Below are 25,005 nucleotides of genomic sequence, written 5' to 3'. Positions count from 1 at the left end.
GGGAGGAGAGGAGGAGAAAGCTAGCAATGATTCATCTGTGCAGGCATTTTCAACAACAAACCAGTTATCTGTATGTTCATCATAAATTCTCACCAGGCTTCTGAGGCCCAACCTCACATCATTGGCCATCTCCAGATAGAAAAGGGAAAGAAGATGGGGGGAGAAAAAGAAGGATCAAAATAGTGAGGCTAATACTGTATTTAATATTTCACTCTTTTTAACAAACAATTTAACAAACAAACTCTTTATACTTCTTGTTTGAGATAGTAAATTGTAGCCACTGCAGGGCTGAGCAGGACAGAATTCATCTGTAACATCTAAAATGACCCTGTGAGGGTACAGAGCATTCTTCGACAAAAATAAAGAATAAATTCACTAAGGTTCTGTTCCAAAACTCACTAAAAGTAATGGGATTCTTTACATTACTTTCAAGAGCTTTTAAATTCTAAATTATTATCCAGTCCATAAAGGATACAATTTTTCACTCTACTGAGCCCAAAGCAAGCAGCGTACACTTTAACAGTCCGATTTACTCTAGTGGAGCATCAGGCATAACAGATTGCTCCATCATCCTCCTCCTCCGCCATTCCAGCCTATTCAAATCCAGATCTCAAAACAACTATTTTTTCCTATGATGTCAGGAGTACTAGAGCGAGCTGGCACAGGAGACACACGGAGATGCTTCTACAGCCTGTTCCTCACCCACCAGCAGTTGCCTTGCACAGCCCTCTCTTCTCCACTTGCTTCAACTATTTCAAAACATTAGAAAACTATTACTCCTGCCTATTAGCCACAAATGTTTCAATTAAAAACCTGAATTTTCAAAAGGCTTCAGCATCTTCATTTGGGACTATATTTAGGAAACAGTCCAAGCTCCTATTCTGGCAAGAGAAAAGAAGCGGCCAAATCATTAAAATACTTCATCATATTAAAAATCCGACCACCAGTCTCCCAGAAGAGAACTGCTGGATACTGAATACTTCTGAAAATAGTACTTACTATATTGAGTAAATTGGATCTTTTCAACAAAAGTGGTTACAAATACAGTCCTGAACTTATGATAATCAAGAGGAAACATTTCAATTTTATAGAAGAATTGATATATTTTCCACAACATTATTACCTGGGATAGCTGTAAAATTTTGCTAATATTAAGAACAGGAAACATAGCTTATTTCAGGTATCATAAAAAGATTAAAATTCAAAGGATAAAAAGATTTACAAATTGCTAGTTAGTATTATTGTATTGCAAGTTACTAATACTATTTTTTTTTCCTTCAGGATGAGACAGAGACAACACCTTTTAAATTTAAAATATCATATGTGATAGAAAACAGTTTTTGCTGCAGAGAAATTGTAGACCCATTCACCAATTCACTTCAGTACACAAGTAGCTTTTGATTTGTGCTTTATATATGTTGGTTTCAAAGTAACTAAATTTTGATTCTACCATTAAAACAAATGGCACTTTTAAAATTGATTTAAGTGAGATCAGGATCAAACTCTTTCTTAATTTAATGTGCATGCTTAAATGTTCAGCTGGATCAAGGCCTAGGGAACTTTAGAGACCACAAGAACTAAAAAAAGTCTTGAGAAAACAGTCACTTTAAAAGTTTTTTATTTTAAACTTTTACTGAAATGTATGATTTCATTATTGCTAAACATTCAATACCCCCTCAAAAAATCAACTTTAAAATACCACTGTAGGCTGAGATAAAGGATACAAACATGAGCTGTGTAAACATTTTGTGAAGAATCTGAAAGAATCTAGGCACATTAAGGCTCCAATTCAGTAAAATCCATATGCTCATGCCAAGCACATGAGTAACCACAGAAATTCTCTGGGATAGGTCACGTAACGCAACTTATTCAAGTACCTCAAATCATTACCAAACTGGAACTTTAAACAGATTGTTCCCTTCAGAGTTCCCTGCACTGCAACAGTCATTTTTAATGCTTATTTCTGTTCAGGATATATACGTATATATTTTCTGTAATTTATGCTAAGTCCAGATCATATCCTTTAGAATCCTTATTAGCACAGTTTTCTTGCATGGCTCTGAGAAAAACTAAACCAAACACAAAAATCTCTTCCTTTCACCTAGGGAAATATGCTGGAGCTGCCCTGGAAACGCCTCCATACCGCTTTGGCCAGCAGAGGCCTGGGCCCACTGTCATTAACCATGGGGATAACATGTCATTTTTAAATCTACTTCCCCAGAAAACTTTATTTATTCTTAGAAAATTGGAATACAATACAGTGGTACAAACAAATGATCATTCATATGCAACTGAGCAAAAAAAGTACAAAGATTTCAGACATTAAAATACAGAAAAAATAATTTAAAAAGCAAAATATAGAGGACATGCAATGAAGGGAAAATAAAGTATCAGTTTGATGATCTCATGTTTCCTTTCACTCTGAAAAGGAATCATCCCAGGGGAAATCAAATTGCGAGATAAAAAAATAACGACAGAAAGGAGACAAGAGAAACGAAACGACAAACGAAAAGACGACAAGGGAAATGACAATAACGGTGTGACCATAAGACTCTTTAATAATCACAAACAACGTTGCTGACGGCACGCTGAAGGCGTGGAAGGGCCTGGGCTGCCATGGAATAGGGTCTGGTTGGAGAACCGAAGTGTGGTGCAGATGACAGCTCTGAGCAGGGACAACTTTTGTTCCATTGGACTCGTATCTTAGCTCGTATTTCCACTTCTGAGGTACACTGGGTTTCAGATTCTTCTAACGCCAAAGCAGAGGCCTAGTGGGTAACTCTCAGGCGGCTAAAGCTGGAAGTAAAGATTTCTGAGGTAGCCTGGAATTTGTGCATCACCAAAGTGGAAACACGGGAACTTAAGGCAGATCATATACAGGCTGCCCTGGCCAGAGGTGCAGGTTTTCTGCCTGTCATCCTGCATACTGCCAAGGTACATGTACCAATTTTTAGTGGACTTTTGCTACTTCCCACTATCCTGTAGAGTTAAAAAGTACTGCGGAGTTTAGACTTTCCGAAACTCAACAGCAATCAAACAATTGTTTTGCTGGGAGCAGCAGGAAAACAGTAATGATAAGACTATATCACTGTTACCTTTCTGGACAGTACCTGAGTTGTTGCCCTCTTTTAATCATTAAAAAGAAAAAAGAAAGGAAAAAGTGAAATAGAAGAGAGTCTGTTGAGTGGAGCGATGTTGCAGAACAATCAGCAAGTTAAGAAATCTCAAACTAAGCTGCAAAGGCTGTGATCGTTAAAGAACTATAAATACACGGTTTGACAGCGCTAACTCCGCTCTTAGAAGTGGAGTTAATGGAGGAACAAGTTACGAGGCAACGTCTAGTAGCAATTCAGTAGGTGGAAAATTATGCTATTGCTTATCCGGTAAAGAAACTAAGCCTCCGTGCAATACAATATCACAAACTCACTGGGGGCACTTGCTGAAACACTCTCATTGCTAGGGATTGCACAGTCTATTTGGAGAAAAGATATTTCTGATTTACAATACAAATTATTCAAGCTAAGAAAGAATGAAAACAAGAATTTCTTGACATAATTTTAACGTTGTCTTTCAGGATCTGCATTAGCAATAAATGGATCCATCTCCCCATTTATAGAAGATGCAACAAAAATCAGTTCCCAGCAAACAAATCATTCTATATATCCTAACGTGATGAATCTTCCTTTACATGAGGTTGCCTGTTAATTTGTTTTTAGGGAATGTCTTGGACATAGTGAAAATCACAGATTTTCAATATTCTGCTCCATGAGTAATACGATATTCTATTTTTGCTTCTAAGTTTCCATTGTTTTGGAGTACAGTATGTGGACAATGAAGGAATCGTTTCTTAATAGCTTTGAAGAGAATTCAGAAGCAATAATCTTCAAGGGGAACAGTAAAGTGCAGTAAACCACAGCTGATAAAGCACAGAAGATGCTGCTGAGTCCATTAGAGTAAGCAGCTATACTGGATCATAATGACAATGAACATTTGAAAACTGTCTTTCAGTCTGCCAAATGAAAAAGATAGCAACAACCCGATGATGTAGGAAAGCCCTTGGCAGTTAAATGACCCAAATTATATTTGAGTACACGGAGAGCATGAAATAAATGCACAGGACTCACAGGACTCACAGTAAGAAGATATATACATCCAGAGACAATTATTCAAAGCTCCACATTTCTAGGCTACCAGGTTTAAATATCTTTACCTAATTGCTCAGTTATTCAAAAGGAACATAGACTGACTGAACAGGGAGTCCAAAATGGATATTCATTTTCATTATTTATTTTACAACTCCCCAAATTTCTGAAGTTAATCAGAGTCAAAAGATTAGGTATCAAATATTGTAGAGTTGTGTAAATTCAACATTTTAATACATAGAGATAGATGTATGAGCTCGCAAAAATTCACAGTGGGTACAGGACGATTGGGCTTAACAGTATTTAGAAGAGAATGATGATAAATTCTAGAAAATCTAATAAAAAAATGACCAAATGTAAATTTCTCTGAAACAATTAGAAATAAATAAGGGCATTTAGACATTACCAAGTATCTTTCTAGCTTTAATAGATTATATACATGAGCCGTAATAGGAAACCTGACAAGATATTGCAAGTATACAATTTTCCTAATGCCATTGGAGCTAATCTTTCTTTTGTTAATTTGATTTGGTAAGGATGAAGTGAAGCAAGAGAAGGCATCACATTAAGATTCTGACAGAAGAAAACACTGGAATCATTTTTATAAATCTGCTTCAAATAGAACAAAAATACCCTATATTAACATCTTGGGGGAAAAAAAGCAGCACAGCCTTCATTCTTCTAGCAAGAAATCTCACTATTCCTTGCACAACAATTGAGATGTAGGCAACTAAGTGCATGATTTGCAAAAGAAGCCCTTTTTTTCTGGAGGTTTATCTTCAGGAACCGACTTAATGAGTGGAGACAGTGTTACTTTTTAAACAAGGCGGGGGGGGGGGGGCAAGGGGATAGTTTTGATATTCTTCTGATTGGAAGTAGTCTCTGTCTGATGCAACTCTTCCTGTAAAGACTCTACAAACATAGATCAAATTAATGCCAAAGTGCAAGTTACTCTGTACTCATTTTAAAAACAGATTTTCCTGTCCTCCTAGTTATACAGTTAACACTGCATTTTTTCACTTATCCTATTTAAGAGATGTAATTTACACCAAAGAGACACCTGAGTCCTTGGACACCTCAATGTATTACCTCAAGCTGATCTCTACGAAAGCTGAAGGAATACAAAGTGGAAGAGGAAAACACAAAGAATTAGCAAATATCAGCGCCTTAATTGGAGCTGGAAGCGCTTCTCCAAGGCCAATGAAGGCTGTGCCCGTTCTTACAGTCACAGACTTCACACCGACCCTGGACACACTGAGTGATGGTCTCTAAAATCCACTCTTGTCTCTCCAGCAGTCAGTAAGGCTGCCCAGCCCTGTCATGCCTGGGCATTTGTCTTCCCAGCAGCTTTAGTTGTCGAGCTGGCACTAGCACATGATCTTAGTGCATGGGTCAAGCCCGAGATAAAACATTACACAGGGGCTCCACAAATTATGGTGGCTCCTCACTGAATCCTGCATCCATTATAATTTTTTACAATTGATTTACAAAGCTCTTAATAGCATCAGGTCAGAGTAACCAAAGCACTCCCTCCCTTTCTGCTGTCTCGTGACAGTTGTTACAGAGGATGTTGCTATTTTTCCACATGAGATGACTACCAAAGTCTAGGTATCATCTTAGGCTGCCAGAGAATCGTCCCTTTCTCAGCAGAAATTAGTCAAAAGAAAAAAACCCAACCACTATAATTTTTAGGTGATACTACAACACTCTTGTTTTTTCTAAAGGCTTCCCAAAAGCAGAAGGAAAAAAAATGCAAATCAGCAGCACAACTTAAGTCTACAGCTGTTACTGATCTAAAGACTTGGAAGGAGTATCAGATGCCGCTAGAAAGCGGATTTTCATGTTTTGTATACGCTGTACATGCTGTAGCTCTGTAGTAACTATTGCTGTAGTAGTGGTGGAGGATACATAGCCGTAGAGAAGAGCTATTCCTAGCTCCTATACACTCCTCCTTGAAATCACATCCTCTTTTCATTTTGGGTCCCCACAGCTCAGTTATTCTTCCCGATTCCTGCCTCTCTGACAGAGGGGTCCTCCTGCACTCAGCACTGCCCTTATCCCTGGATTCTGTGCTTTCCAAACATTTGAACCTTGGTTCCCATAAATATTTTGAAGGTCGTCAGCCAATCTATACACCATCTCTTCTGAAACTGCATTTCTTTTCTTGATTACCATAACCTTCAGCAATCTCGCTTCATTCCCTCCTTGTCAGTACATAAACAAAACATCTCTGCTACCTGATCTACCAAGAAATATCTGCTACGCTCGTTGACTACTTTACCTAAGTATATTTTACCGTCACTCTTCTCCCCAGCTACTCTGACCTCCTCCAGCGATGCTTTTAGCTGCCTGCCTTTCAGTGCACCGAGAAGTCCTCTCGAGGACCATGTTTTACATTCCTGGCTGCCTCTTGGGCCGTCCCTACGCTTTCCTCCTCCGCCGTCTCTCCCTGGCGAACCTCATCCATCTGCCCTTTGTCGGGAGCGCTCACTTGCTCTCTCAACTTTAACACCTGCTCATTCCAGGACTCCCACGAACTGTGTTCCCTCTCTCTCAAGAGCACCCACCAGGCTGACCTTTCCTGAGCATGCCTGCGCATGTTGTGCCTGGGGTTAATTCGTCTTGCTTGACCTACACTGATTGTGCTCCAAGGTCAGACTCATTCCTAAGCATAGGTGACCTTCCTGAGTACAGCTCTACCATATGGATAACTTTAGTATGCTTTTAAAAAAAATAAAAAGGAAGACTGAAAGTATTTTATTGTTTGTTATGAAAACTGCAAAAGGAGAACGTGAAGAGCAACTCTTATCTAGAACACACTAAGGTGAAGGAGCATAAGAAGGATAGAAAAGATAGTGCTTCAGATGGTAAGAGGGGTGGTGAGGGCAGGCACATGTTCTTGTTACAGACATAGAAAGAAACAGGCAAAAGAAAGAATTTAAGAACAAGAAGAGAGATTCTTCAGAGATGAAAACTGAGTATTTAAAACATCTTGCAATAAAAGAGTAATTGAATTATTTTACCTTATCTATATGCAACTCTGCCTTAGGGGCATATTCTCATCTCACTCTGCAAAGATGTGCCAGGGCGAGTCCCTGAGCACAGCGAGGAGAACGCACTCCAGAGTACTGCAAGACAAATGCTTGTGCACGTGCAGCGCTAGGACACTTCAAAGCCCATCCCTGCCCCTTTCCCTGCCAGGTGTACACAGCAGAAAGCGAGCTATCTGCTACCAAGGTTTAGGCCTGAGCAGTGTTAATGCAGAGCGGGGCCTCCAGAGCTACAGCAGGAGTGAATTCTGCAAGACAGCGGGGCAAAATGCTACAGCGTTCGAGCAAAGGTAACTAACAACTCAGTACACGTTTCTGTTCGTCAGCAAGCTTGCCGAAAAGCAACCCTACGTACTTGTGCTCTCCCTGTGCCTGCTCTTGGAGTGCTGCGCCGTGCCCAGCGGAGACATGCTTCCTTTCAGCAACATCTCCCTTTCACTACTACACGCTGTGGAGCCACAGGCAAGGGGCTTTGCAGCTTTGTCCCACAAACCCGACGCAGATGTTTATCACCGAACCCTCCATGGAAGAATTCAAATGGGAGAAGCAGGAACTCAGAAGAGTGGAATCTTACTGATAAATATTTCACAACATCACAGACTGCAACATGTCTCTTCAGATCCCATTTGCCAGCATTGCTTACAGGTGATAGGGACGTCAATTACTGTAATACTCCTGGCAACCTGAGAAACATAGATTGGAATTGATGGGCTATGCACTATTTTCCAGCTGCAGTGCAGCTCGCTGCTATTATTTGCTTGTAACAAACATCTGTTCCAAGATGAAAGCACCTACAAATGCCTCAGTGTTTCAAAAATTACAAGAGGTTAGTTTGTTAAACATTTAATTTACATAAATAAATACATGGTTCATGCAAGACAGATCCAAGTATGGACTGATTATTTTATCATGGCATTACTAACTATTACTTGCTACTGTAGCAAGAAATCTTTAAAAACAAGGTATTCTCAGATGTGTTTTCCTAGGCAATATATTTCATATGCAAGTCAGTTTACTCAGAGGCTCTTAGTTTTAGAAATAAAACTTATTTCAAAAGAAAGGAAGCACTTAAACAGTGTCATGGCAATATGGCTTATTCAGTTAATAACTAGATTGCTTATTTTTAATTGCTCATATACCTCTTCAAACTTAGCCTAGGTCAGCCATGAATAAATATGGCTCTCAGCTGCCGGCAGTACCTGCACAGTACGGACACAGTTCTCAGAGCCAACGGATGGGGTCTTAAATCATCAAAAACATCAACTACAGTTGGCACAACTGGGTACCAATGACTGGTCTCCCTGTCGCTCTTAGCAGAGAGGCTGAGGGCATGTTTCTGAACTACTCTCTTACCCCTAAAGGTGGTCTCTCCAGGTCAGGGTTGAGGCACATTGGTGGGGCAATGTGGGGAAGTGTGCACTGCTGCTGCCCATGCTGTATCTGCTCTATAAATAAATAGAGGACTTTAGTCTCCAGGGCTGTCAGTTTGGCACCTTCCATGTGCACAAAGACAGGCTTTGTGGGGTTTTTTTTGTTTGTTTGTTTTTTTGTTTTAGAAACAACCACCCAAAAAGTTATATGCAAAGTTTAGTATGGCAAATCAAAATAAGCCAAATTTATTGTGCGAGAGCACCTAAATCCCACAACTTCCACTTGCTCTCTATTTTGTGTTTTCTACTTTTAATTGTGATAAGAATAAAAGTTATGGACCTCTTTCGGTGTTTCTTGATGACAACGGTTGCTGTTCCACCACAACTCCAATGCTGCCACCAAACATGCAAGAAGAAGGCCTATTGCTAAAATGCAGAAAACGCCTGCAAAACTGTGAAGCTTGAGTGCCTTCCCATCTGTCTGTGCATTGGTATGGCTATTCAGGTCACAACGTCCCATTCGTGGCCACCATTTCTGTTTGAGAACATCCAAATCTCCGCTTTCTTGCAACTCTAAGATCCTGCAGAAATTTTAAAACACAAGTATTATCTTCAACAATACTTTTTTTGCAATTTTTCTTTTCTGTACGAGAGGTTGCATACCTCTCAAATGCTGTCCCAGAATTCACAACTCCATCCCACAACCCACCACCACCACAAAGTATTCTTATCTGAAACTCTGTAGTAAGTCAAGGTTTTCTGTCTTTGGGTGCAAAAAAATTCCAAGAGGGAACTGGTAGAATTCATTATTCTAGAACTCCGTACCTCCGCTTTTTCTGTGTATCAAATACCAAATATCCTCTGGCCATTCATCCTAGGGTAGATACTTCTGTGAACATAACTTTTTAGTAGTTATGTAGTCATATAGTTTTGGGTAGTTTGATAGGTTTTGGTGGATGCATTAACATTTTCTACTCAACTGTAGCTTGAGATCAAAAGCATCTCATGGGAAAGAGACAGATGAGCTATTCTGCTATCTTTTATTGTACAGAAAACAATCTGCTCACAGCAGCAGGTAAACGTCACTGGGTAACGTTAGAAACAAGAACGACTGTCAAAACCTCCATTACAACGCAAAAACATTACCAAGGCAAATCACCACATCCCGCTTAGTTATGGATGGTCTGGCTACACTCAGTTGCAACAGCTGGTCCCACTAACAAAATTCTCAACCCACTTCACTGCTGCGCTTCCACAGTAATTTCAAAATTATGTGAGACTGTAACACGTTAGTATTTGTGAGCCACTTAATACAAATCTGTTTAAGCAGAAACGGACTCATTTACTTCTGCTCTGAGCTATGGCAAATGCGGCTTATTCAAAAGGATTTTACTCTAATGCTGTTACTTCGTGCTTGAATTACTGTTTTAATAGTTGCTAATTAATCATTGTTTTGTCTCTTGCAAAGTGTCCCTTCTTTCCATGAATGATTCATTTTGGGTTTGGTTTGACAACTGTTTTTGCTGTTTACTCACAACCCTTTCTTTTGAGGCAGCTTTTTCCCTGGTTATCAAGAGGATCCAGACCAGCTGCAGCTGGTGTTTTACCACTTCTTATACAGAAGTTGTTAGACAAACGGGAAGTTGCTTCAGCTGTGGCCGCGAGCTGTGCACCTCGGGCACCCTCTGCGAAGGTCACAACGGTCTGTACAACTGCACATCTTTGTTTCAGCTACATGTCGGCATAAAAGAGATGCTGATAGCTCAAAGATCACTGCTAACTGGCCTCAGAAATCATAGTCTACAATCCTAGGCAATACTCAACATTTATTTTTGCCTATACTATTGTGAGAAAGCACTACATTTAAGACTTGGATCTGCCTCTCCATCCTAAAGAGTAAACTGGGACATTATTACAAGCTTATTGCATGGAAGAACACATCGCTTCACAGCACGTGAAGCACAGTATGAGCCAGGGAGGTCCGATCTCCCCTACTCCATACAGAGCTTTGGGGGCACCAACACTTCTCCCAGCAGTGCTGTCTGCAGGTGCGAGATCACACACCATTTCCAGTCCCCTCCTTCTGCCTCCCTAAGCAAATGCATATGGGGCAGAAGGAGCAGTTTCTTTGAAGCCTGAACTTATAACCTCTCTGCTGTCACAGAAGGAAGAGAGCTAAGTTCATTTAGTAACAGGCACTGCCGAAGTTAATATGAACTATGAATAGGATTCCTTGCTGCCTGTAGGGAAGAATCCTACAAAAACAGCTTTGTTTCGGTTTACCTCTGGGAGAAAAGGTCTCTGTAGGGGCTTCCATGCTGGAGGGCTATCCCGTATCCTTTGCTGCTGATGCTGTTTCCAATGACCGTCACGGAGCACTCGTCATCGGTCAGCGCGGCATATTCCACCACTGTCACATCCCACAGGAAAGCATAGTTTCCTTTCTTTGCCTGTAAATGCATCATGAACATAACAAAAACTAAACTACACTAATTCTTGAGGTAGGACAAAGAACAAGCAAACAAACAAGCCCTGAGCTTGTCATTACTCCCTGCAGGTATTTCGTTAGGTCACAGCTATCCGAGGACTTCCAACATTTAATACGTTTCTAATGCTCTTCCCTCCTTTCCCAGCAGTATCTCATCTACTTCGAGCCTCTCTAACATGTCTTCCATTTTCGACAGAGCAATAGCAGAGGATGCCATAGCCAACCATAAGTTTAGACAAGGGTTCCACAACAGGTAATTAATCATAAATCAAAGCCGATGCCTTAAGTGAGGAAATTTGAGATACATTTTGTAGGAGACATAGATTACCAGTTCCATATACTCATGTAGGGAATATAGTGACAGTGTGAGCGCTAAGCCACATTTTTTAGTCATCACAGTCACAAAATGGCAACTTTGCAGCTTCCCTCAAATAAATGTGTAAATAAAAAACATGCTAGTTCTGAAATAAAAGGCACATTCTGAGCTTAGAAAAAGAGTTCTCTCTTTTTTTCACAGGTAAGGAAAGTCACCAGTGTCTCCTATTAGCTCAATTTTGGGACAAATATTGTTTTATTTTAGCACACACCCACAGATATGTCCTTAAATGTCAGCCTTAACTGGGATTCAAACCAATGCCTGCATGCAATGCATATAATGAATTGTAAATCACCTTACTTAACATAAGATGTAAGAAATATCTCTGGATAGGGATTCAGTAAGAAAAAAAGCCATCATTTTGTTTGGTTAAAGTAACCACTGGTTTCCTAATGTATTTAAGCAGTATGTTTTTAAGCCTCTAGTGAACATACAGAGCACAACAGAACAGATGGGCTGGAGCATCTAATGCAAATAAATGAGTAATCATGAATGCAGGCTTCCAAGACTTAATTTTTTAAAAGTTTGAGTGATTTCAGATCTTTCTTTAGGTCAAAACAAAGCGAAGCAAAGCAGGAAGCTGAAGTCCTACATATATTTATTTACGGAAAACAAATCACCAAGCTCCCTTAGCAAATGGCTGCAGCTTTACACAGAATCAGCTCTCTCTTCCAGGTATTTTGTGTAAGCTCACTTTTGAACTGACCTGTAAGGTTACAAGGCTCCCTCAGTTATTTCATTATATCAGGTTCTTCTTGCCAGAGATTCAGTCGAGCAATTAAACTAATTTCACTTCACCATGTTTTGATACAAACAACCACAGCTCTCTAAAGTCCCTGACAGTTGTTTAAACATGACAGTAAATCAGATGTGAGTTATCCTCTAAAGGATGGAATCTAGAGAAACAAGAAATGAAAAGCATGTTCTCGTTTGGATTTTCTATAAGCTACTTGCTGAAGTCTGTCTTCTCTCCACCCTTCCCTTCTACCTGCATCAAGGCAACCAAAGATCCCCAAGTTCTTTTATTTTTGAATTAAAGCTGAATAAAATCAGTTATATCTTTCCTTTTTGCTGAGGTTTAAGTCATCCTGCACTGACAACCTTCAAAATATATATATATATTTTGTGGAGGCTATTCCACCCAGTATGAGTTTGTCCACCACTAGCCCCTCTTTCTCCTTTCCCACCCCCATGGTCAGTTCAGAGTGACAGTAATCAGACAGCTATTGCTACACTAGTACAAAATGGCTTGAAAATCTCAAGCATAGCATAGGCTTTATAGGGGCTATTCAGACAGGAGCCACAGGACAGCACCAGAGTGTTAAAATCATACAGGGATTTCACTGATGCAACTTATTAAACAACCATGTTCACAAAAATATCTCTTACTTAAAAGCCACTGTATGAAACCATACCAGAGCAAGACTTCCAAAACTACATTGTAATACCCTGTCCCTGCCTGTCTACCTGAACTGGTAATTTTAGTGCAAAGAGGAAAGAAAGAACAAATCACTGCTTTCTAATGTGACAGCCAGAAAAGACTTCGTAACATAACACAAGGATGCACAAAAAGTTTAGTATGGCAAGGGAATGATTCCTCAAGGCATCTAAGCCTATATTCAACTGGCAACCTACATTCTTGGAAGGCTAAAATTTGTTTTTCAAAGGTATTTTCTGAATGATCATGCACCCATAACTAACCGAGTTGCTAGCAGCAAGCCTCTGCATCTTGCTTTCTGCTCTGCCTGTGATGGGCTTTAACGACTCTAACTTTATGCTTTCACATCTGTGATAGTGCTGATAGGCCTCCTACCTGGTTAGGGACAACAGGCAATGGGCATCAGTCCCACTGGTGTTCATGGCAGGGAAGGACCATCAAAAGCCCTATTTGTGCACATCTCGGGTTGTGTTCTATGGTAAATAGTACACAGGTTTTTGCTACCTATGACAGAAAATAGCGTGCAAGTTCTGCTGCATTAAAAACCATGTACTTATGGGACTAAAGACAAATTACATAATATCATTTGTTACTCTACACAGAACTTTTCAAAACACGTGTTATTAGAGAGTAAAAACATGCCTGATGTATGTACAGAAAAAGGGATCCTAAAAGAGACTAGGCCTAAATCACAGCATTAAAATCTGTCTTGCATTTTTCTGGTTTCTATAGTTGTATCTTTTAGCTGCTTCAAAATTGCTCAGTAAAGTATCTTCTCAAATTTACATTTTACAAAGGAGGAATGCTGGCAACACATCCTACCCTCCTTCACCTTTCTTCTAACAGTACTTGAGAAACACAATCTTCCTTAAATATTCAATTTCAATTACCTTGCAATATCTAGAGAAAAATCACACTATTGATTTCTACTGTTCAAGCCTTAGTTTTCTGTACTTCATTTTATGTAGAAGACCTTCCTACACTGATTTTCAAGGTCAGAGAGTAAATCTTTTGACAAGGCCAACTTTTCTTGCACGTTGCTATCCTAAGTTATGTCCTAGGGCTGTAAGTGGTCAACAAATAAAGTCCACCCAGTCTCTGTGTTGCAATTTATCTTTTTATGACAAAAATCATTCTATCCAGTGCCATCACATCTATGGAGTATTATTTCTCCGATAGTCTGATCATTTTTGCATAAACAAGAATCTGAGTTTTAAAATCTTAATTATGCATGCTTCTGAACTTCTGGAAATCCTGGAGGTATGACTGTCCTCCCTCTCTGATTGCCAGAGACAGAATCTCCAAAGATCCCCTCTTCCTCAGGGAAGATTTTTCTCTTCAAAGGTTCTTCCACTTGCATAATTTTCTTCTCTAAAAGTAGAGACTCCTTACTATTAGTGTGTTCACCACATGGAAAGCTTCCTTATGACCAAATGTTTGGTTGCTGTCTAAGCTCAGCACGCTTCACATCCCTGTTAATATCCATTGTGACAGCTAGGCAGTATAATTTGTTCAATTTAAAGAAAAAGTGACAAACTATGAAAAATTTACGTATAACACAAACACACACAACATATACATGCCAGAGATGTATTTACTTTTCATACATTTTCACTAGGCAAGCAGTAAAAGTCAAATGAAATAATACTGATGCTAATCTTCAACCAAAATTCAAGCCAAAACCTTCTAGAAGATTTTAAACATTACATTTTTTTTTCATGTGAAGAGAGCATGTCTGCACATGTGCATATCCCCTAGCTTCCCAACCAAAGGGACAGAGGAAGCAGAAAGACTCCGAACTACAAGAAAGGCCTGGCACTGATCCATAGGACGTATTAGCAGGAATCATATGAAGGCTCACTGGTTCTGCATGACACCTTACATGGAGGTGCCTACTCACACGGCAGTCCTGACCACAACACAGCAAGGATCCTCAGGCTCCTGCATTCACAGCTTGGTCAGCTAAAGCCTGGATTACAGTTTTCTAGGGTCAAAAATAGAATGAAAATGTTCTAGCGGTCAGATACCACTACAAGGATAATGCAGAGAGAGATGGCGAAAAGGAGCGTGGCAAGTATCAGCTGAAAATGGGTACGACTGCTGGAATGAGGAATGATGCTTGAAATGCAACACAGAACAAGAACCTAAGATTTATGCTTCAGACTTTTAATTGGCTTTCATTTTATGCTTCTTTACTGTGGCCTTCTTTCAATTCTCAGCATGCAGGTGTATTGGCAGAACAAAGCAAAAACAGCTCTGTTAAATTTTTGAAAATCTTTTTAATAGAAATTCAGTCCAAGAAGCACTCCTTTATTCCATCCAGGTGGAACTACTGTCCTGGCTAACATCTAAGACATCTAAATTTATCTCTGGTTGAAGAGGTTTAAGAAAACAGATTGTCCTACAGAAGTATCAAAAAGTGCCCTTTACCTTGGTATTGGTAAAACATGCAGAAAACGTAAGTGGATAACACTTATTATCTGTATAAAGGCGCTTCACAGAATGGTTGAGGTTGGAAGGAACCTCTGGAGATCATCAAGTCCAACCCCCCCGCTCAAGCAGGGTCACCTAGAGCATGTTAGACAGGGTTGCATCCAGGCAGGCCTTGAATATCTCCAGAGAAGGAGACTCCACAACCTCTCTGGGCAACCTGTTCCAGTGCTCCGTCACACCCACTTAAGAGAAGAACAAACAGCTCTAATAAAGAGAAAACATACCATTAAATCCTATTCACATTTTTTTAAAATTAAAAACTTTAAGGATCTGCTAAGGAATATAAGGCTTTAAGGAAGCATTTGCTTTTACTCAGAAGGGTGTGTGGGAAGTCAAGAAACTAAAAAAATTTATGAGGACTCATGAAAGTACAGTGATTAGCCACAATATTTCACAACATAAAATTCAGCATGAGCAATAAATTATCAAAAAATATAATTTAAAATTTCCTGTTCATTGAACTTTTAAATCTCTCAAAATAAAAATCAAGGGAGGTGACTGTCCATCAAGACAGTCAGTTCAGTGTTCATTAAGAGAGAGAAAATTTTAGAAGGAAGCAAAAAAGGGAAGGGATAATCTTTCACGGTACCATTGCACAAATCAATGATACATTCACATTTTGGACTCAGTAATTGGACTCTTGTACTTGATCACCTCATCAAAAGTGATGCACTGAAAGAACAGAATGGATTGAGAGTAATTTCGGCACCAAATTAATTGGACAGGGAAGGAAGAGTTTCCAACAAATAAAGGCTTTAGAGAAATCTAAAGCCACTTGGAAAATACAAGAAGTTCATTTCCTACATCTGTGGGTGTTTATATCCCTATATAGAAGAAAACACTGTATAAGGAATATGTAGGGATCATGTTACCTCATTCCTCCAAAACAAAAATGGATACTCACAGTGAAAACGGCAACGAATTATTAGGTATTTTGCAGTAACTAACAGTTACCCTGAAGAACCGATTGTCACAGGGTTGCCGAACGCAAACAGCTTACTCCGATTTACAACCGGATTAGGAACGTGTGCAGTTCCAACACCAACGTCCACCTAGGATCAAACCGCAGGAGCTAACAACTCTACGTTTCCCGGGGATGCTGACTGCCGCTTGGAGGAAGCTTTCCGCAGGGCGGCCTCGAGCAATCCCCTTTCACCGCGCGGATTCTTCGCGGCACCAGAAAACGCCGGCGGCAGAAGAGCGCCGCGCGGACCGCCGAGCCGCCCGGCGACCTCCGCCGCTCCGCGCAGAACTGCCTACGGAGAGGAGCGCATTTCACACCGGCAGGGCCCGCTGTCCCGGAGCACAGCAGAAGCGAGCCGCTCCCCGAGCCCTGAGCCGTGCTCCGGCGTCCCGCCCGGGCCTGCCCGGGCCGTGCCTCGGCGACGGCAGCCGTCACCGCGGCTGGAGGGACGTGCCGCCTCTTCCAGGGCGGCCAACGGCCACCACAGCTCTCAGCACTTTCTGCCACTGTTAGCCCTTTCGTTCCAGGAGTCGGGGAACCTCAGGAAAACGGAGAGAGGCCGGGAAGGCCTGCCGGCGGCGCGGACGAGCGGCGCGCGCCTGCTCTGCGTGGGAGCGGCAGCGCGATCTGTAACGGCGCGGCAACTACGATGCCTCTGAAGAAAACGGGAGCGGAAAGCCCGCGAAAACGGGTAGCGGTCGTTTTTTTTCCATCTTGTCAGGCAAGTCCGTAAGCAGAAAAATGTGCTAGGAATTGGTTTATGCTAGAGAGATTTAGATTATCTGTTTCTCCAAAAAATAATTTTTGAGGCCACATCTACATTCCTTTCATAGAGCAATACATATTTACAGACACAAAGTCCCATTCCCTTGATTGATATCAATTCTCCCTCAGAAAATCAGAACTACTAGCCATGATACTAGACAAGGACAACTTGTCTATGCAAAGAACTCAGAGAGCTAGGAAGAGCGACATTTAAACTATAAACACAACAGTTTAGTTGACAATGTTATTAAATATTAAGCTCGATTTATGTAAGCGTCTAATCAAATAGCAGCCTTGGTCAGCTTTGGGAACTGAAGTAAATCTGGTTATCGCTGACGTTAATTGAATGAGTTGATCAAGTTATACTAAAAAATCACCCTAGAATATTGAAATCAAACTTAATATGAAAAAATTATCATCACACTCACAGGACAGAGCCACCAGCTCCAGAGAGACGATCCGATTGGTATTCTAAACAGCTTGCCAGTCTACAGTTACATCTTAGGCTTAGGCGAACCTAACTATAATAAATGGCAGCACGCAACAGGCTTAGAGAATAAGTATTTATAATCTCACTGCTGAAGAGCATCCACCAACACCAAAATTGTGTAGAAAAAATTAAAATGTTGTGCATTTTTCTAAGGTAAATGGTTTTTATTATTTTTAATGCCAGAGTGCATAGAAAAGTACTTATTTAATGGCTCTGTTTCAACGTCTTCTAAACGCTAAGAACGCCTCTTGAAATAGAGGCCTCATTTTCACGAAGTGCTGAGTGGAAATAAAATCAAAACACTGCAGACTCTGCTAGAGCCAGGGCTCTGCCTTGTGCGGAGGAAGGAAGGGTACTTGAGCCAAGTGAGAGCGCTTTAGGAAAGCTTCGCTGTGTTTACAGCCCACAGCAGTTCTGGAGAAGATGTGAGAAAACACAGGATGGAGCAGAAACATTGACTAAATAGTCTGAAGGAGGGGGAGAGCGAGAAAGAGGCAGAGAGAGAAGCATTTGTATCAGGGCTTCATCCAAGCGCCACACAGGCAACTGGGAATTTTATGTTAAATGATTTTGATTTGGGAACTGGGATGGCCTATATTACTGTGTTCGCCCCACCAGTGGCACTGTAAATAAACAGCAAATTTTGAACACTTTCCCTCTGACTGTTTAGAAAAGGTTTCAAGGATTCAAAGAAAAGGGGGGGAAAAAAAAAGCCTGAAACATTTTCTGATTTCCCACTTAAAAAAGCATAAAAAGCTTGTAATATATTTATTCAGAATTGCTGTTTCACTGACAACAGAACAACTCTGATCAAACACTCACTAGTTTAGTACCGGCCATTTGCTTGTTTTGTGAAAAAAATCAATTGATAAATAAAGGGAACATTTTTCTCCAAAGGAGCTACACATTAAACTTTCTGAAACTGACTATTTCTGCATTTCTTCTGAGATAACGCACTCCTGGACACGTGTGGTTTGGTGGTTTTGCTGAGCTACAACACAGAAAGGAGAGAAGAGCGGCAGACTAAGATGTGAAATTGAGGACGTTTGTATTTGTGTAATCTGAACCAGAGCTGTTTACCACAGAACTCAGCACAACGATGCACGATCCCAAGCTATCTTATATCAGGCCTTAAATCCCACAACAACACTCAGCTTCATCAGAAAAAATGCGTAGTCATATCTGAGGGAAAGAAAAGTTAGGTGAAAACAAGGTGACGCATGAAAGAGTATGTGCGTGTTTTAGGACTGGAATAAACAAAGAAAACCTTGCAAGAAATTTCTGTTCTAAAAGAAATGAGCACGCTTTCAATACTCCCTGGATTCCCACCCGTCTTTCCAGCACTGTTTAGTGCACTGACTCGCCAAAATTCCACAGGACGAGATTCAGTACCTGGATAACGTGAAGAATGAGATTCAAGATGGTATCACTAGAGCTCCCAAGAAACCCAGAAACCTAGTGGCCAGATCCCAAAAGAATATACTGAAGATTTAGGCAGAGCTAAACTCATTCCAAATCATGACCCCAAAATACGCTGCTCAGCTGCTATCTAGTCACTAAAAGGAACATTTTTATTTAAAATTACTATGCAATTGCTTTCATATAACTTTTCATTCATTAACTTCAGGCAAACAACATTGATACAGCACAAAAATTAAATGAAAACGCCTATAATCCAGTCTTACCTTCCTGATGCCTTCAGAAGGGTTCGATACACAATTATCTGCCCCATTATTCTTACTGATTGTCCTCCACAGTTCAGCAAATGTGTTATCCTGCTCCAAGGGGTTTGTCCCTTTCGCTTTAAAGTATTCATATACTGCTGAATCCCTGACTGTACCGTAAGATATATCCATTTGTTTGGACAGATCCTGAAATGTTCTGAAATTCAAGTGATATTGAGATGTTAGTGTTACGTGGTACATTATTGAGATTTCATTCATTAAATGATGTCTTTCTGTGTCTGTCTTTGGACAGAAAGAAAGCACTTACCCTCGCCAAGTCATATTTGCATATCTCTTCCCTTTACCATAAAAGAAAATCAAAGAGCAATTTAACTGTATTGAAATCATATGAATTTAATTATACCTGAGCTTTTTTTTTTTTTTTTTCCCAGTGAAGACTGTTTGGAATCGATAACATTCATGTTAAATAGCATGATGCCAGATTTGCACAAGAATGTAGAGTGATAAAGACTTATTGAAGCACGGGGAAAATGAAGATTACAAATGTAAACTCCTAGTCACATGAGAATCACCAAAAATACCTCACAGAATTCAGTGGAATTAGTTTGCAGTTACACCAATGCTCCATTTGACTCCAGATCAATATGAATGTTTTAAACAAGTAAGTAAATGCTTTAGTTCCAATTTTCACCACGTCTGTTTCTCTCTCTCTCTCTCTCTCTTTTCACAGCCTCTGGTAAAACAGACATTTTTCATTCACACAGAGACATAACTTTCATTTACTCATCATACCACTCTGGAAGTGTAAATGGGCCTCAACGTGAATGACTGTGAATGCGCCATTTATTTTCAAATTGTACAGAATGTAATTCACTCCTGTTTTACAGCCTTTTCTGCACAGAAAGGTGTAAATCACTGCTTGTGTCACTGAAAACTAGGCCAAGTTTCAAAACATTTAAGATGGTATCACTGCCATCAAAAGAAGCATCCTATCTATTTTCCATCTTCAGTCATTCATTTCCATTCCTGTGTCCCCTTCCTCTGTCCTGCAGTATCACTTCTGTGTACTCCACGTTTTTTTAATCTATGCATATATACACACAAACACACAGTTATTAACACCATATGTTATGGCAGAAAATAATCTGTACCTCATAAATAATGATTTAACTTCATACTTTGTAAACGTATAACCTCACATAGTAACAATTTCCTCTTCAAATGCTTCCAACAAGCCAACTAAGACGGGCTGAAACCAGCCAGACTGAAGCAACCCTCTCTCCCTCACCAAAGACTTCTTTTTCCCAAAACAACCTTTTAGAAAAAGAAGCCTCCTCAAAACATTTGAAAAGCAGAACTTGCCGCACTCATGCCACCTCCCACCAGCCACCAACTCCTTCAACCACAAAAGCATAACATTTTGTCTTTCAGCTCCCCCAGAAGATTTCCTCAAAATCTTCCTAAGGAGCGTTCCTTTGGCCCATGATCTGAAGTTGTCTTCCACAGCTGCAGACATGATAGAAAACACTTTCCTGCCTCCCTCTTCTCAGTTGCACTGCGAGGCTCCCACTGTTTGCGCCTTACATCACTGCAAGATCCCATACAGCATTATTTGAAGCAAAGCAACCTGAGCACATGCGCAGTGCTATATAAAACACATTTAGAAAAGTCTTGCATGTTCTCCATCATGTTGCCTCCGGCCTTCAAGTCACCTCCTAAAGCCTCCTTTTACCTGGATGCACCCATGTGAGTCTACTAACTCTGACCTCAGAGTTGCAGCTCAACAGAGATCCCCTCTTATACTTCACCAAAAGTCTTCACCCTCTAAGGCTGCTTCTAAAATTTCAAGTGGTTTAAGTTCTTAAATTGTGTTAAGGACTTTTTATCATTTTAAGCTGTTAAGCAGCTTTAAGTGAGACTGTGCGAACAGTCTTCCCTCTGTATTCACTGCACACGTGTATTTGGGCTAACTCTGGGAGCTACCTCAGAACCAAAACCTCCTCTTATTTCTGTGGCTCTGTTAACACCACTCTGGTAAAATATAAAATGAATGCCCTGGAGTTGCTGGACATTGAAAATTCTATGGAAAAATAAGAGAAGTTGTATCAGTCTTTTCCCTCTCTGTTTAATAACCCTGAATGTTTCACTTTGTTCTCCCAAGGTCCCTTCCAACCTTACCATTCTATGATTCTACAGTTCTCCTAAATGCTTCCTAGACATTTCATTGTACAAGGCCATTTTTTCCTCCCATCTTGGTCTAAATGATTACATGCCACATTCAGTTCCTTAAAATAATAATAATAATAAAAAAGCTTTATCATATTGCATGGAGTGGGTTACTTTCTAGGGATGGATGATCTGACTTTCAACAGACACATTTCCTTCTATTATATGTGTAAGTGTCTAAGAACTTAATACGCACCAGAGCATTTCTGTAGCAATTTTTTCACTCCAAGTTTGGTGTACAGATTTTGGTGTATATATGAGTGTATATACATTAGAAGCATACCAATGTTTAGCCAATGTTCTTTAACATCATGTGGAGCTGATTATAACTTTACAAATGTCTACTGTTCGTAAAGACATACTGTCTGCCTGAAAATTTAAGAAAGAGAGTTTGAATTAAAAATCTATGGTTTTAATAATGTTGGTATTTTCTGGATCACTTTTACTGGCTCTATGACCACGGAAGGATCTTAAAAATTGGCAGCTTTCTCGTCAGAAATACGCCTTTTCTTTTAGCTAAATTATATTTTATTGCCAACCAATACTTTTGTTTTAGCTAAATTATATTTTATCGACAACCAGTACTCCACCAAAGCACATTATGTCTTACATTTTGGACAGCACATGCTCTTCAATACTCTAAACACTTCAGTGCACAGTGAGCAAACTCTGGGTTTAAATTAAGTGCTTTGCTGGACTACAGCTTGAACAAATAATCAGTACTGGTGGCAGTGAGGGAGTTCCTTTTAATATTTAAGTACAGTCTTTGCCTGGGTGTTGTGAACAAGATAACTACCATCCCTGGAATGTTCCTGCTTTTTCCAATTAAAAACACCAATGTTTTTTATTCTCATAAATCATAAATAACAAACAAAGTGACAGCCTAGGATGTAGATTATAAACTACGTCACTCGTGTGTGAAACTGGAGTTTGAAGGCAGATTCAATTTCCGTCTTACCTCTTAATCATGTTCTGGAGATGTCTGAGTTCTTCCTAACACCATCCCACAACACTGTGTAATTGTGTCTAGCCTTTCTTCACCTTTGCTTGGCATAAAACTACCTAGGTACTGTTTTCCTTCACAAAGAACAAATACTACAGCCTATATAGATATTAGTCTGGTCTGTACACAGGAGCTGGATGCTGCTGTAAAATACAGTCATTAAATGTAAACCACAAAATTATATGAGATGACATAAGATTATATTTAGAAATAAAACACACTCAAAGCTGTCAAGAAGTCCTCCGAAACAGTTTCTAGAGTGTTAGTATAAAATTGTAATTCTCAGCTGAACTCAATGGTAAGTCTGTGTTATTTGTTTAGATCTCAAAAAATGATGGGGATCACTGCTAAAAGAAAAAGAAAAAAAAGAGAGAGAGATAGGATGCAATCCCAGTGGAAATCAGAGAAAGTTTTCCCACACTTCTACTCGCAAAACAATCATTTCTTCTCCGTTTTCTATTACCACTGTTATATGGGCAAGAGCAATTCTCCTTTTTCCCCATCTTCCATGTGTAAACTCCAATAGTTTCATTTGTGATAGGTTCACACATCATCTCCATTTTAGCTTGCAGATTTTTCCTGGAAGAGACAATGTGGATCCCAGGATTACACGCATCAATTCTTACAGTGCCCCATTTGATGTATTAGCCACTGATAAGGAAAATTCTCTATACTATAACATCACCGGAAATTTCTCAGGAGAGAGCCAGATGACCACTAAAGGACACAGCCACAATCCCAGTAGGTAACCAAGCCTGCAAGTGATTCCTGTAGTGTAAGCTCAGAAAAGGACAGTGACCGAATGAGCGAGAAAATAACTTTATGCTATAAACCAAATGCAACACTGGTAAAAACTATCCCAAAAGTTATTTTAACAGGGAATGATCTAGAAAAGAGTTACTATCCAAGATGCTGTATAAAAGATTTATCTATACAATATTTCTTCACTCAAACTGGAGTGATAACCTGCAGCTCCTTGGCTGGAGAAGTGAGTGACCAAAAGATCTGGGCATGGTATCCTGTCTTTTATGGGGTGAAATAAGATCACCACGAATGGAGTTTTTAAACCCTGTTATTTTAAATCTCTCAGATCTTCCGTCATTAGAGAAAATGATTCACTTCTGAGCTCAGACACTGCCAATATCTTAGGATTGTGTCATTCTCTAAAGTCAGCTGCTCTCATCTTTCTCAGACTTTATTTAATTTTGCAAAAAGCCATTAGCTGAACCCACCTTCTTTAGCTACTCAAACTCTTGGCTCACTTTCCTATGGCAAAGGTTTAATACACTTCATATCTAAAATTATTTGTAACAAAAATCTGTAGCATAACAGGATGCCCCATTAACCTTACCACCTCAATTATTGGATCTCACAACCCATTAAGGACTCTCTGTAAGTGTGATTAAAGATAAAGCTAGTAAAGCAGAAAAAGCCAATGTTCCTCATTTACAGTTACAGGAGCTGAACTTCAATTTATAGATAAATACATCCACTGTGTGATTGTTATAATAGGCAGGTACATGCAAACCAATTGATTTAAGTAAACCTATCTGTGGTTGATCATAACAAAAATGGTTTATTTTATAGCTGTATTACCAGCTAAAATATTTAACCTTTTTAGTTATGCCTGCTAGACAAATGCAACAATTGACACCTAATTCCCAATGCAGCTGCAATTACTTCATGTGGAATTAACTGGAAACCAGACTCACGGTTTATTTTTTGAGGAACATACTGAAGGGAACCATATGCTATGGAATAAACATTCAGGCAATATCTATACTAGCATTTATAATTAGACCACCAGAAATAATTGCCAAAATAACAATACTGGCTAAGTTACAATTTTTGGAGATGCTTTTTTACTAGCAAGAAATTATGCAGCTGGAACTATATAGACTAAAAAAGTTCTTCTGGTACAGGTTTATTTTTCTTTGGAACTGCTATAAGCAAAAACTTTCTCTTTGAATTATATCAACAAACCTTGTCTAGACTAAAGCTGTCAGTAGGTACTTTGAAGCACCTGCTGATCAATTAATTCAACCTGTAAAACTGCAGCCTCAGTTGCAATCTGTTTCATGTGAAATTGCTACTCAGGATCCATCAGATATGATCAAAGTATTTTTTTTTTTTTTTTAGCAGGGAAACAGACTCTTGGTAGATCAACAAATAAATAAATAAGATTCTTCTTTTTCCATAGTAACTTCAATGTTTTCATTTAAAAAAAGTCTTTAAACAAAAGAGAGGCGCCAAAAAGGTGAAAAAATATTTCCTTGTTGAGTTTTCTCCCATCCTTTCCGCTCATTTTTTTTAGGAGTTTGTAGAAAGCTGCATATCTGGATTCTTGCGTGTAAATTCCATTACTGTAAGCAAGTCAATCAGCTAGCAGCACGATGTCACGAAGTAATAGCATTTCATACCACAGTAATAAATGTAGCATTTTATCTTGACTTCAGTCTTACAGAAATCGTAATAGGAATACTGACAGCCCCTTAATTTAGAGGTAATTTCTCCT

The 25,005-nt window shown here is 39.6% G+C and overlaps 1 protein-coding gene across 3 annotated transcripts in view; it reads right to left on the bottom strand.

Moving 5' to 3' along the window:
• The window catches only part of GRID1 (glutamate ionotropic receptor delta type subunit 1), a 493,423-nt gene that overhangs the window by 7,159 nt on the left and 461,259 nt on the right, over positions 1 to 25,005 (bottom strand). The window contains exons 13-17 of one of the 3 annotated variants that reach the window (XM_062580143.1): positions 19,262 to 19,457; positions 10,846 to 11,012; positions 8,903 to 9,143; positions 8,546 to 8,632; positions 94 to 129 (exon numbers count right to left, since the gene is read on the bottom strand). In XM_062580143.1, coding sequence (XP_062436127.1) covers positions 94 to 129; positions 8,546 to 8,632; positions 8,903 to 9,143; positions 10,846 to 11,012; positions 19,262 to 19,457 — 727 coding nt within the window. The remainder of the gene's footprint in view (positions 1 to 93; positions 130 to 8,545; positions 8,633 to 8,902; positions 9,144 to 10,845; positions 11,013 to 19,261; positions 19,458 to 25,005) is intronic. The other 2 variants (XM_062580144.1, XM_062580145.1) reach the window with 2 other exon arrangements.

The sequence above is a fragment of the Rhea pennata genome, chromosome 7 (genome assembly GCF_028389875.1).
Source record: "Rhea pennata isolate bPtePen1 chromosome 7, bPtePen1.pri, whole genome shotgun sequence".
Taxonomy (NCBI): Eukaryota; Metazoa; Chordata; class Aves; order Rheiformes; family Rheidae; genus Rhea; species Rhea pennata.
This window is presented reverse-complemented; position numbering and strand designations above follow the sequence as displayed.